Source organism: Nerophis ophidion, linkage group LG28 (genome assembly GCF_033978795.1).
Source record: "Nerophis ophidion isolate RoL-2023_Sa linkage group LG28, RoL_Noph_v1.0, whole genome shotgun sequence".
In the NCBI taxonomy this organism is placed as follows: Eukaryota; Metazoa; Chordata; class Actinopteri; order Syngnathiformes; family Syngnathidae; genus Nerophis; species Nerophis ophidion.
In genome coordinates, this window is record NC_084638.1 from 27,245,523 (window position 1) to 27,260,340 (window position 14,818).

At 44.8% G+C, this 14,818-nt stretch overlaps 2 protein-coding genes across 6 annotated transcripts in view; one reads left to right on the forward strand and one right to left on the reverse strand.

Annotated features, from left to right (window-relative positions):
• LOC133545263 (BMP/retinoic acid-inducible neural-specific protein 3-like) overlaps positions 1-14,818 on the reverse strand; it is a 1,164,151-nt gene that overhangs the window by 178,602 nt on the left and 970,731 nt on the right. The gene's annotated exons all lie outside the window — the stretch shown is intronic.
• ephb3a (eph receptor B3a) overlaps positions 1-14,818 on the forward strand; it is a 189,158-nt gene that overhangs the window by 62,355 nt on the left and 111,985 nt on the right. For both annotated transcript variants that reach the window (XM_061890377.1, XM_061890378.1), the window contains exons 2-3: positions 3,980-4,044; positions 9,671-10,343. In XM_061890377.1, coding sequence (XP_061746361.1) covers positions 3,980-4,044; positions 9,671-10,343 — 738 coding nt within the window. The remainder of the gene's footprint in view (positions 1-3,979; positions 4,045-9,670; positions 10,344-14,818) is intronic.

Below are 14,818 nucleotides of genomic sequence, written 5' to 3' on the forward strand. Positions count from 1 at the left end.
CCCGTCCTTGGGCCGCCCTCCCCACACACTACTTGGCGCGCGCGGCGACCTCGGGCTCCGCCACCGACGCACGGGCTGCAGCCCGACGGCGGAGCGGACCCGGCGGAGGCGCGTGGTTTCGGGGAAAAGTACACAGAAGTCCCAGGGCTTTGGGGCGCGGGTGGCACGGCGGGCTCCGCGACCGACGGCCGGGCTGCAGCCCTTAGGCCGGCGGGCGCGTCCCGGCGGGCCGCCCGCCTTTTCGGAACCTTGAACCGGCATCCGCTTCCGAGCGGGGGGTTTCGGGCACCCAACTCGCCTCGTATGAAAAAGAAAAAGTCAACAACCGAAAGAAATAACGTCCTCAGGAACCTATTATGCAGCTAATTTTTATTTGACGGTTATTGAAATATCTTGTGTGACATCATGCACAAAAGTGCACTTTATTTGTTTTTAACTATTGTAGTGGCGTTCTGTACAAAAAGTACACCTTAATTTAGTGTTGTTTTGATATGTCATCTTGGTGACATCATTCACAAAAGTGCACTTATAGCTTGTTTTAAAACGTCTCTGACAATCTTGCACTTTCTGTTTTGGAAATCTCTGCGCCACTGCTTAATAACTGTTTTATGAATACAGTTTGACTTAGTTGTAATTTTTCTCTCTCCGTGAAAGTTTAAAAGGAGCATATATTGATGAAGTATGAACAAGAATCCTCGCTTTTGGACACTGGCCAAGAGTTGATAGACAGCCGAGGGTGGAATCGGCTCCCTTGGTTGCTTTGTTGGGTCTGCTCCTTTCCCCCCCACCCCAGCAGATGATGGTGTGGAACACCACAGAGTCCACCACAGTGTATATGTTTTTGTTGCTTTTTTGTTGTTGTTCTACTTTTGTGACTGTGTGTAGAAGTGGCACTGCTGGAGTGGCAGCTGGTTGCATCAGCTCTGCTCTTTTAATGTCTTTAATGTCCTTTCTGTTCTTTGATGTTTCGTTCTTACATACATTTCTATGTGTGCTATGGCTATGAAGTCCCCCCCCCCAGCGTTCACATGTTTCTCACCTTTTTTGTAAACGGCGCCAGCAGTTGGCAGACCCGTCGGCGATCCTGTTCTGTCTCCCTGTAATGTTTGTCTGCTCTATGGGGCGGCATAGCTCGGTTGGTAGAGTTGCCGTGCCAGCAACTTGAGGGTTGCAGGTTCGATTCCCGCTTGTGCCTTCCTAGTTACTGCCGTTGTGTCCTTGGGCAAGACACTTTACCCACCTGCTCCCAGTGCCACCCACACTGGTTTAAAAATGTAACTTATATATTGGGTGTCACTATGTAAAGCGCTTTGAGTCACTTGAGAAAAGCGCTATATAAATATAATTCACTTCACAATTCTGTAGCCGAGGTATCGGGTTCTTTTGGCTCATAGGACTCCGGAGGCAGTGGACGGGTACCGACGGGCCAAGCGGTGTGCAGCTTTAGCGGTCGCGGAGGCAAAAACTCGGACATGGGAAGAGTTCGGGGAAGCCATGGAAAACGACTTCCGGACGGCTTCGAAGCGATTCTGGACCACCATACGGCGCCTCAGGAAGGGGAAGCAGTGCACTATCAATACCGTGTATGGTGCGGATGGTGTTCTGCTGACTTCGACTGCGGATGTTGTGGATCGGTGGAAGGAATACTTCGAAGACCTCCTCAATCCCACCAACACGTCTTTCTTTGAGGAAGCGGTGCCTGGGGAATCTGTAGTGGACTCTCCTATTTCTGGGGCTGAGGTCGCTGAGGTAGTTAAAAAGCTCCTCGGCGGCAAGGCCCCGGGGGTGGATGAGATCCGCCCGGAGTTCCTTAAGGCTCTGGATGCTGTGGGGCTGTCTTGGTTGACAAGACTCTGCAGCATCGCGTGGACATCGGGGGCGGTACCTCTGGATTGGTAGACCGGGGTGGTGGTCCCTCTCTTTAAGAAGGGGGACCAGAGGGTGTGTTCCAACTATCGTGGGATCACACTCCTCAGCTTTCCCGGTAAGGTTTATTCAGGTGTACTGGAGAGGAGGCTTGGGAGTTTGCCCAACCAGTCTACATGTGCTTTGTGGACTTGGAGAAGGCATTCGACCGTGTCCCTCGGGAAGTCCTGTGGGGAGTGCTCAGAGAGTATGGGGTATCGGAATGTCTTATTGTGGCAGTCCGGTCCCTGTATGATCAGTGTCAGAGCTTGGTCCGCATTGCTGGCAGTAAGTCGGACACGTTTCCAGTGAGGGTTGGACTCCGCCAAGGCTGTCCTTTGTCACCGATTCTGTTCATAACTTTTATGGACAGAATTTCTAGGCGCAGCCAAGGCGTTGAGGGGTTCCGGTTTGGTGGCCACAGGATTAGGTCTCTGCTTTTTGCAGATGATGTAGTCCTGATGGCTTCATCTGGCCGGGATCTTCAGCTCTCACTGGATCGGTTCGCAGCCGAGTGTGAAGCGACCGGAATGAGAATCAGCACCTCCAAGTCCGAGTCCATGGTTCTCGCCCGGAAAAGGGTGGAGTGCCATCTCCGGTTTGGGGAGGAGACCCTGCCCCAAGTGGAGGAGTTCAAGTACCTAGGAGTCTTGTTCACGAGTGGGGGAAGAGTGGATCGTGAGATCGACAGGCGGATCGGTGCGGCGTCTTCAGTAATGCGGACGTTGTATCGATCCGTTGTGGTGAAGAAGGAGCTGAGCCGGAAGGCAAAGCTCTCAATTTACCGGTCTATCTACGTTCCCATCCTCACCTATGGTCATGAGCTTTGGGTCATGACCGAAAGGATAAGATCATGGGTACAAGCGGCCGAAATGAGTTTCCTCCGCCGGTTGGCGGGGCTCTCCCTTAGAGATAGGGTGAGAAGCTCTGCCATCCGGGAGGAGCTCAAAGTAAAGCCGCTGCTCCTCCACATCGAGAGGAGCCAGATGAGGTGGTTCGGGCATCTGGTCAGGATGCCACCCGAACGCCTCCCTAGAGATGTGTTTAGGGCACGTCCAGCTGGTAGGAGGCCACGGGGAAGACCCAGGACACGTTGGGAAGACTATGTCTCCCGGCTGGCCTGGGAACGCCTCGGGATCCCCCGGTAAGAGCTAGACGAAGTGGCTGGAGATAGGGAAGTCTGGGCTTCCCTGCTTAGGCTGCTGCCCCCGCGACCCGACCTCGGATAAGCGGAAGATGATGGATGGATGGATGGATGGCACTTCACAATTCCCTTCTTGAATGGGATTGTGCTGAAAATCTTAATTTCCCATCGGGGATTAATACAGTATTTCTGATTCTGATTCTGCATGCACAACTAGAATTACTATGTACTTTAGGCACACCCATATATATATATATATATATATATATATATATATATATATATATATATATATATATATATATATATGTAGGTTTACTGGCAAAACTAAATTGGCCCTAGTGTGTGAATGTGAGTGTGAATGTTGTCTGTCTATCTGTGTTGGCCCTGCAATGAGGTGGCGACTTGTCCAGGGTTTGCCCCGCCTTCCGCCCGATTGTAGCAGAGATATGCACCAGTGCCCCCCGCGAACCTAAAGGGAATAAGCGGTTTTCCCCTTCGAGCTGTCCTGGATGAACTGAAATTATTTTTTCCATGCATGGTCACACACGCTAAGAAATAACTCAGTGCCTGCCTACTTTTCGGGTTATAGATCAAAATAGGGATAACGAAGACATATATAATAGTCTCTTTTTCAGGTGAGAGAGGACGCTAAAGGCAGACGCTCCCAATATTGTTGTACGGGTGGAAATCGGGAGAAATTCGGGAAAATGGTTGCCCCGGGAGATTTTCGGGAATGGCACTGAAATTCGGGAGTCTCTCGGGAAAATCGGGAGGGTTGGCAAGTATGGGCGCACCGGGTTATAGGGTTAGGGTGACGATTTTTGAGAAAATGAAAGGATTTTATGTGCGCCTTTTTAGTCCATAAAATATGTTATTGCATTTTCCTCTTCACTCTCTTAAACTAACGTGTCAATCCTGACTTTGCAGAGACCCTTATGGACAGTCGGTGGGCGACCACAGAGCTGGCCTGGACTACGTTCCCAGAGAGCGGGGTGAGCATATGTTTGCGTGTCTTTTGCTTGTTTTGTAGCCCCCCCCCCCACGCCCATTTTAAAAGCATTTGTTCCATTTGCTCGTTAATAGAGCTCTGAGTGTCTTGAACAGCACGCCTCCTACTGTTTTATATCTTTGTTTTTTGCAGCGTGTTTGCTTTCTGGGGTACTAAAAAAAACGAATCAGAAAGACGCCGTTTGACATTGCCGGCGCTTCAGTATGAAAGGAAATGCTCAATGCTTGATGAGCTGCGCACTATCTGCGCATCGTGTTCCTCCAAACAAACCGATGTGCAAACACACAGATAAACCAAAGCAAATCCCCACAGTGACAGGACAACTAGGGAGCCTAGACAGCCTGATAATTGAAAGCACGTTGAGCCCAAGAGCACATTCAAGTCCAAAATTAAGGTCCCCCCCCCTCGTAGGAGTGCTGGGAAAATAAAGCAACATGAATTTGACCTGAGGGCTAACAGCCCGACAGACCTCCCCCCCAACTCCTGGCCAGTGTCATTTGTCTTCGCTACGTGAGTGCAAAGTCAGTCAATGGAAATGGCAGGTTGCCATGGAAACGGGCATCGGCAGCACGAGCTTCTTCCTTTCCCTAAACGGGCCGAGTCTTGAGTGTCCTCGTATCCATGAAGTTACATGTCATGGGTGGCGAAGTAGCCCCCCCACCCCCTGCTCCCGGAAGACAAGCCCATACGTTCAGGGAGCCACGATTATCATATTTGTCAGGTAGTGCGTCAACGTGTTGCCGGTGATTTACGACATCGAACGCCGACTCTTGGGCTCGTCGCGCCCGGGGAATAAATTGCACGGCAGCTCAAAGACGTGAGATGACTTATGCAGTATTTTCCCGCCGGTGAAATAATCAACTACTGCAAGCCTATTTGTTATGGAAACGAAGCATTCAGTCTGACTAGGAATTAGGAAAAAAATAAATTGATTGACTCCCCCAAGGTGGTTGTTTAATGGACTATACATTTATTGACTAACTGGGCCGATATGTTAGTTACCACACTGCAAAAACTGAAATCTAAGTAAGATGAAATATCTCATATAAGGGTGATATTTGCTTATTTTCTGTCTGGTAAGATAATTCCTCTCACTAAGCAGATTTTATGTTAGAGTCTTTTACTTGTTTTAAGGGTTTTGCTCCTAAATGATCTCAGTAAGATACTACAGCTTGTTTCCGGCATTTTATGACCTATTTTGAGTAAAATATGCTTGAAACTATTTTTGTCCAAGTGTCCAAAACACACCCAGCAATGGTGCACAGGAAGGCGGGGAAGAAGAGGGGTAAAAGGCGGCCAAAATGTTCAAAAGTCCCAATTGTGTCCTAAATACCTCCCCGGGGTTCCAGTCCCACGAGTCCCGCCGCCGGCCACACAAGTCCTGGGATGCAAAAAATGTCTAAAACGCACCCAGCAAAGTCCCACGGGAAGTAGGGGGGAAAATGAGAAAAGTCGGCAAAAGTCCGCCCAAATTTTCTAAATACCTACCCAGGTTCAAGTCCCAACCGGGTTCGAGTTTGAGTTTGAGTGCACACTCGAACCCGGGTGGGACTTTTGAACATTTCCCCGACTTTTCTCACTTTCCTCACCACCTTCCCGTGGGACTTTGCTGGGCGCGTTTTGGACATTTTGGGCATCCCGGCCGGCGGCGGAACTTGTGGGACTCGAACCTGTGTAGGTATTTTGAACATTTTTGGGACTTTTGCTGACTTTTCCAACTTTCATCCCCTCTCCCTATGGGACTCGGCTGGGTGTGTTATGAACATTTAGGGCATCCTAGGACTTGCGCGGCCATACATAAGATTTTATGTTAGAGTGTTTTACTTGTTTTAAGTGTTTAGGTCCTGAATGATCTCAGTAAGATATTACATCTTGTAGCTGAGATTTGATGACCTATATTGGGTAAAACATGCTTGAAACGAGAATATCAAATGTTGCAAAGCTGTGTCATCAACATTTACAAGTATAAAACTACTTTTTGAATTAAGAATTTCTTATTTCAATAATGTAAAACAAAATCATGACTTTGACACAATTGTTTCTCATATTAAAACAGATGACAGCCAAATAGACTTTGCCGTTTTTATTTTAATGAAACAATAGAAAATTCGTACTCGTATACTGTAGTAGTACACTTGTTATTAGGGAGAATATACTTATTTTGATGTATTTTTGGGTTCATTGAAGTTAGCTGATTTTACTTGTTTTGGAAAGTCTTGACAAGCCAAATTTTCTTGTTCTATTGGCAGATAATTTTGCTTAGTTCAAGTAAAATACCCCTCATTTTTGTATTTTTTTTCTTGTTTTTGAACACTGACTTTTTGCAGTGCATGCATTAATATGCAGACGATCAACATACAGATGCGTCAAACTCGTTTCTATTGAGGGCCGCGTTGCAAATATTGCCCTGTTTACTTTTCGCATCCGATTCAGGCCACATAAGGAGAAAGTCCAAATCTGATTTGGAATCCGATATATTCAAATGTGACTTCAGTTAGAGATGTCCGATGATATCGGACTGCCAATATTATCGGACGATAAATGCCTTAAAATGTAATATCGGAAAGTATCGGTACCGGTTTCAAAAAGTAAAATGTAGGACTTTTTAAAATGCCGCTGTATGGAGTGGTACAAGGACGTAGGGAGAAGTACAGAGTACCATTAACCTTAAAGGGGAACATTATCACCAAACCTATGTAAGTGTCAATATATACCTTGATGGTGCAGAAAAAAGACCATATATTTTTTTAACCGATTTCCGAACTCTAAATGGGTGAATTTTGGCGAATTAAACGCCTTTCTGTTTATCGCTCTGGAGGGGATGACGTCAGAATGTGACGTCGCCGAGGTAATACAGCCGCCATTTTCATTTTCAACCCATTGTAAACATTGGGTCTCAGCTCTGTTATTTTCCGTTTTTTTGACTATTTTTTTGGAACCTTGGAGACATCATGCCTCGTCAGTGTGTTGTCGGAGGGTGTAACAACACTAACAGGGAGGGATTCAAGTTGCACCACTGGCCCGAAGATGCGAAAGTGTCTGCCGCCAGACCCCCATTGAATGTACCAGAGTGTCTCCACATTTTACCGGCGATGACAGACATGGCACAGAGATGTATGGATAACCTGCAGATGCATTTGCAATGATAAAGTCAACAAAATCACAAAGGTGAGTTTTGTTGATGTTGACTTATGTGCTAATCAGACATATTTGGTTGCGGCGTGACTGCCAGTTAATCGATGCTAACATGCTACGCTAATCGACGCTAACATGCTATTTACCGGCGGTGCTAAAGCAGACATGGCACAGAGATGTATGGATAACCTGCAGATGCATTTGCAACTGCATTACGTTTCCTTCCACCCACATTTAATGCGAAAAAAACACTTACCAATCGACGGATTTAAGTTGCTCCAGTGTCACAAGATGCGAAAGTCCTGATCGTTTGGTCCGCACATTTTAGCGGCGATGCTAACGCAGCTATTCGGCCATGCTATGGCTATGAATAGCGTCAATAGCTATTCGCTCAATAGCTTCAGTTTCTTCTTCAATACTTTCATACTCCAACCATCCGTTTCAATACATGCGTAATCTGTTGAATCGCTTAAGCCGCTGAAATCCGAGTCTGAATCCGAGCTAATGTCGCTATATCTTGCTTTGTTATTCGCCATTGTTTGTTTACATTGGCAGCACTGTGTGACGTTACAGGGAAATGGATAGTGGCATCGCAAATAGCGAAAATTAAGCACTTTAAAGCTTTTTTTTTAGGGATATTCGGAGAACGGTAACATATTGAAAAAAACTTCAAAAAATACAACTAGCCACTGGGAACTGATTTTTATTGTTTTTAACCCTTTTGAAATCAGTTCCCAGTGGCTAGTTGTATTTTTTAAATTTTTTTTCAAAATTTTACCGGTCCCCGAATATCCCTAAAAAAAGCTTTAAAGTGCTTGATTTTCGCTATTTGCGATGCGACTATCCATTTCCCTGTGACATCACACAGTGCTGCCAATGTAAACAAACAATGGGAATACCACAGCAAGATATAGTGACATTAGCTCGGATTCAGACTCGCATTTCAGCGGTTTCAGCGATTCAACAGATTACGCATGTATTGAAACGGATGGTTGGAGTATGAAAGTATTGAAGAAGAAACTGAAGCTATTGAGCGAATAGCTATTGTTGCTATTCATAGTCATAGCATGACCGAATAGCTGCGTTAGCATCGCTGGTAAAATGTGCGGACCAAACGATCAGGACTTTCGCATCTCATGACACTGGAGAAACTTAAATCCTTCGATTGGTAAGCGCTTTTTTCGCATTAAATGTGGGTGGAAGGAAACGTAATATAGTTGCAAATGCATCTGCAGGTTATCCATACATCTCTGTGCCATGTCTGTCATCGCCGGTAAATAGCATGTTAGCGTCGATTAGCGTAGCATGTTAGCATCGATTTGCTGGCAGTCACGTCTCAACCAAATATGTCTGATTAGCACATAAGTCAAAATCAACAAAACTCATCTTTGTGATTTTGTTGAATTTATCGTTGCAAATGCATCTGCAGGTTATCCATACATCTCTGTGCCATGTCTGTCATCGCCGGTAAAATGTGGAGACACTCTGGCACATTCAATGGGGGTCTGGCGGCAGACACTTTGGCATCTTCGGGCCAGTGGTGCAACTTGAATCCCTCCCTGTTAGTGTTGTTACACCCTCCGACAACACACCAACGAGGCATGATGTCTCCAAGGTTCGAAAAAACAGAAAATAACAGAGCTGAGACCATGCTGAATGTTTGGGTCTTACTGATTGTATGGGGTGGACAGGTGTCTTTATGCAGCTAACGACCTCACACAGGTGCATCTGATTCAGGATAATACAGTGGAGTGGAGGAGGACTTTTAAAGGCGGACTAACAGGTCTTTGAGGGGGCATAATTCTAGCTGATAGACAGGTGTTCAAATACTTATTTTCAGCTGTATCACACGATTAAATTGTTTAAAAAAATCATAGATTGTGATTTCTGGATTTTTCTTTTTAGGTTATCTCTCATACCGTGAACATTTTAGACCCCTCCATGATTTCTAAGTGGGAGAACTTGCAAAATAGCAGGGTGTTCAAATACTTATTTTCTTCACTGTATGTGTTAAACGCACGTATAAATGCAGGCCAAGCTTGTTTTTTACGACTTCTGATCAACATCAGGCCTGTTTGTCAAACAGCCGTGATGCGTGAAAAAGGGTTTTAATGAGAAAAATGTGTTCCCGTTAATGGTCTGCACATAATGAATAGACTTTCTTGACTGACGCTCGCAGTTCGAATCATTACGGCTACAAATTATTCCTCACAGTCCGTACCCCGACACCAATTTTTTTATCAGATGTCATTTCACACTTTTGAATGTGTTCATGCTTCGCCGCTTTGTATTAGCCAGCTCTATGTTTAATACGACTTGGTGTTAATTAAAACACAACAGATAAGCGCCTATCCGCTGTGGTTCAGTCCTTGCTCAATGAGAACTATTTTTTTTTTTTTAAGGTATTTTAAATGTATCTCACTAACTATGCACCTTGTTTTCTTTTGTCACACTTTGTGTTTTCAAACCCACAGTGGGAGGAAGTTAGCGGCTACGATGACTCCATGAGCCCGATCAGGACCTACCAGGTGTGTAATGTCCGACAGCCCAACCAGAACAACTGGCTCAGGACGGACTATATCCCCCGCAGGGGCGTGCTGCGGGTCTACGTGGAGCTCAAGTTCTCCGTACGTGACTGCGCCAGCATACCCAACATCCCCGGCTCCTGTAAAGAAACGTTTAATCTGTTTTACTACGAGTCCGATGGGGACGCCACCACGGACACCAGCCCCCTGTGGAGGGAGAACCCTTACGTGAAAGTGGATACCATCGCCCCAGACGAGAGCTTCTCCCTGCTGGAAGCCGGCAGGATCAACACCAAAGTGCGGAGCTTCGGGCCGCTCTCCAAGGCCGGCTTCTTCTTGGCCTTTCAGGACTTTGGCGCCTGCATGTCGCTGATCTCCGTCCGGGTCTTCTTCAAAAAGTGCTCCACCACAATCGCTAATTTCGCCGTCTTCCCGGAGACCGCAACCGGCGCCGAAGCAACGTCCTTAGTCATCGCTCCGGGGGCCTGTGTGACCAATGCCATGGAGATGTCCGTCCCTCTTAAGCTGTACTGCAACGGCGATGGCGAGTGGATGGTTCCGGTGGGGGCCTGCACCTGTGTCGCTGGTTTTGAACCCACTGCAGATCGAACCCAATGCCAAGGTATGTGTGTTTTGATAGATGTTTTAAATCTCTGAATGTTTTCAACTCCTGTCGCAAGTGTTGAGCGGATCGATACTGTGTGGACGTTTCTCAGTTGACACGTTAAACTGAATTGCTTTAGACCAGGGGTCACCAACGCGGTGCCCGCGGGCACCAGGTAGCCCGTAAGGACCAGATGAGTCGCCCGCTGGCCGGTTCTAAAAATAGCTCAAATAGCAGCACTTACCAGTGAGCTGTCTCTATTTTTTTCATCCATCCATCCATCATCTTCCGCTTATCCGAGGTAGGGTCGCGGGGGCAGCAGCCTAAGCAGGGAAGCCCAGACTTCCCTATCTCCAGCCACTTCGTCTAGCTCTTCCCGGGGGATCCCGAGGCGTTCCCAGGCCAGCCGGGAGACATAGTCCTCCCAACGTGTCCTGGGTCTTCCCCGTGGCCTCCTACCAGCTGGACGTGCCCTAAACACATCCCTAGGGAGGCACTCGGGTGGCATCCTGACCAAATGCCCGAACCACCTCATCTGGCTCCTCTCCATGTGGAGGAGCAGCGGCTTTACTTTGAGTTCCTCCCGGATGGCAGAGCTTCTCACCCTATCTCTAAGGGAGAAACCCGCCACACGGCGGAGGAAACTCATTTTGGCCGCTTGTACTCGTGATCTTATCCTTTCGGTCATGACCCAAAGCTCATGACCATAGGTGAGGATGGGAACCTAGATCGACCGGTAAATTGAGAGCTTTGCCTTCCGGCTCAGCTCCTTCTTCACCACAACGGATCGATACAACGTCCGCATTACTGAAGACGCCGCACCGATCCGCCTGTCGATCTCACGATCCACTCTTCCCCCACTCGTGAACAAGACTCCTAGGTACTTGAACTCCTCCACTTGGGGCAGGGTCTCCTCCCCAACCCGGAGATGGCACTCCACCCTTTTCCGGGCGAGAACCATGGACTCGGACTTGGAGGTGCTGATTCTCATTCCGGTCGCTTCACACTCGGCTGCGAACCGATCCAGTGAGAGCTGAAGATCCCGGCCAGATGAAGCCATCAGGACCACATCATCTGCAAAAAGCAGAGACTTAATCCTGCGGTCACCAAACCGGAAACCCTCAATGCCTTGACTGCGCCTAGAAATTCTGTCCATAAAAGTTATGAACAGAATCGGTGACAAAGGACAGCCTTGGCGGAGTCTATTTTTTTAAATTTTTTATTATTTACTAGCAAGCTGGTCTCGCTTTGCTCGACATTTTTAATTCTATGAGAGACAAAACTCAAATATAATTTAAAAATCCAAGAAAATATCTTAAAGACTTGGTCTGCACTTGTTTAAATAAATTCATTTATTTTCTGACTTTGCGTCTTATAACTTTCAGAAAGACAATTTTAGAGAAAAAATACAACCTTAAAAATGATTTTAGGATTTTTAAACACATATACCTTTTTACCTTTTGAATCCCTTCCTCTTCTTTCCTGACAATTTAAATCAATGTTCAAGTATATTCATTTTTTTATTGTAAAGAATAATAAATACATTTTAATTTAATTCTTCATTTTTGCTTCTTCAAACGAATTATAATTAAAATTCCCAAAAATTATTCTGGCAAATCTAAAAATCTGTAGAATCACACTTAAATCTTATTTCAAAGTCTTTTGAATTTCTTTTAAAATTTTTGTTCTGGAAAATCTAGAAGAAATAATGATTTGTGTTTGTTAGAAATATAGCTTGGTCCAATTTATTATATATTCTAACAAAGTGCAGATTGGATTTTAACCGATTTAAGAACATGTCATTAAAATTATGAAATTAATATTAATCAGGAAAAATTACTAATGATGTTCCATAAATAACTTTTTTAAATTTTTTCAAAAAGATTCGAATTACCTAGTTTTCCCTCCTTTTTTTCGGTGGAATTTTGAATTTTAAAGAGATAAATTATGTTTCAAAATTTAATTTTCATTTTTTTCGCGTTTTCTCCTCTTTTTAACTGTTCAATTAAGTGTTTTTTTTTCATCATTTATAAAAAAAAACCTTCCGTAAAAGGAAAAAAAATGTACGACGGAATGACAGACAGAAATACAATATATTTAAGTGTGTATCAAACTGGTAGCCCTTCGCATTAATCAGTACCCAAGAATAGCTCTTGGTTTCAAAAAGGTTGGTGACCCCTGCTTTAGACCGTAAATTTCGGGCTATAAGAAGGGCTGGACGATATGACCTTTTATTTATATCTCAATATTTTTGGGCCATGTCACGATATACGATATATATCACGATATTTTGCCTGAGCCTTGAATTAACACCTAATGTCAGAGACATTTTAAAACAAGCTATGAATGCACTTTAGTGCATGATGTCACTAAGATGACATATCAAAACAACACTAAAGTGCACTTTTTGTACAAAACGCCACTACAATAGTTTAAAACATATAAAGTGCACTTTTGTGCATGATGTCACACAAGATATTCAAAAAACTGTCGAATAAAAAATGAGCTGCATTATAGGAAATCAAATAGTGTATGTGCTTCGTTCTGTGGTAGGTTCCTGCGGACGGTATCTCCTTCTGTTGTTGATTTTTTTTTTTCACATGGTGTTGATCTGGAAATTGTTGCTTCGGCATTTTGTGGGTGTGGCACCGAACGAAGATGTTGACATGTGGAGTTTCAAGCACTCTTCATTCTCTGGCGGGTGACTTTTCAAATGATGCTACAAATTAGCAGTGCTGTGTGAGAAAGTATACTCGAATATCACGATATAGTCATTTTCTATATCGCACAGAGACAAACCCGCGATATATCGAGTTTATCGATATATCGCCCAGCCCTAACTATAAGGCACTCTTAAAATCATTTCATTTTCCCGACAGGGCGCCTTATAAAATACCACTGATAGTCACACACACAGTAGGTATGGTGAAATTATTCATTTGACCCCGCCCCTTGCTCCACCCCCTGGGAGGTGAGGGGAGCAGTGAGCAGCAGCGGTGGCCACGCTCGGAAATCATTTTGGTGATTTAACCCCCAATTCCAACCCTTGATGCTGAGTGCCAAGCAGGAAGGCAATGGGTCCCATTTTTATAGTCTTTAGCATGACTCCGCCCAAAGTACGGAATAATTCTGGTTGTGCTTACACATCTCGAAGCAATTTTATTTTGTACATGGTGTAATGATAAGTGTGACCAGTAGATGGCAGTCACACATAAAAGATACATGTAGACTGCAATACGACGGCAGTAAACAACACCTGGACTTTAAATGTTCCATTGAAAATAAAAAAAATTACACACGGCACTTAAAAATCTGTCAAAATGTTTTAAGTATGACTTTGACGCCGCACAGCTTGATGGATTGTCGGCCCATTACGGCTACCGTCGTCTGATATACAAGTGTTACTATGGGGTGTGTATAAGGACAGCAACATGGCACCCATTAGCAGACACATTATCTGGCGTTTTGTTTCACAATATTATGCAAAACCAACTTTACTTACCTTCTGGTACCTGTGGATGGGTATTTGAGGTCTGCTTAAGTCCTGAATATTTGCACAAGTCCGCTACTGTAGTCCGTGTCGATGCTGTAGTCCATAAGCTTCTTTTTTTCACTATCTTCTTCTCCTGGCTGCTGCTTATAACAGGGCCACAGGTGATTAGATAACAAGGCCCAGGTGGGCCATCTACGCACCTGTCGCTGCAGGCCCGCAGGCCACGCCCCCCTCCAAAGTTTGCTTCAGAATACCAATGTTATTACAAAGAATAGGAGACCTATTATACTCTAGAAATGTTGGTCTTACTTAAAAATGCACGTTTTTAGTTGTGTTCAGTGTAAAAAACAAATAAACATTATATGGCTCTTACGGAAATATATTTTAAAATATTTGCCTTTTTGGCTCTCTCAGCCAAAAAGGTTCCCGACCCCTGCCTTAGTTAGTATGTTTAGTCTTACACCATACACACTCTTGGATTTTGTCTCACTCCATTTCCTTAGTTAGTATATTTAGTATATATATATATATATATATATATATATATATATATATATATATATATATATGTATATATACTTGTCCAGGGTGTACCCCGCCTTCCGCCCGATTGTAGCTGAGATAGGCGCCAGCGCCCCCCGCGACCCCAGAAGGGATAAAGCGGTAGGAAATGGATGGTTTTATATATATATATATATATATATATATATATATATATATATTTTATAGTACATATAATAAATTACTTACAGCTACACCGCCCCCTGGTGTCTTGTGTCGTCATCTCCTCTTAGGCAAACATAACACAGAGAAAACAATCTGAAGTCGTCTTCATTTTTAAGGTATCATGTCGTGATTTTACCAGTATATATATATATACACTTGTCCAGGGTGTACCCCGCCTTCCGCCCGATTGTAGCTGAGATAGGCGCCAGCGCCCCCCACGACCCCAGAAGGGATAAAGCGGTAGAAAATGGATGGATATATATATATATATATA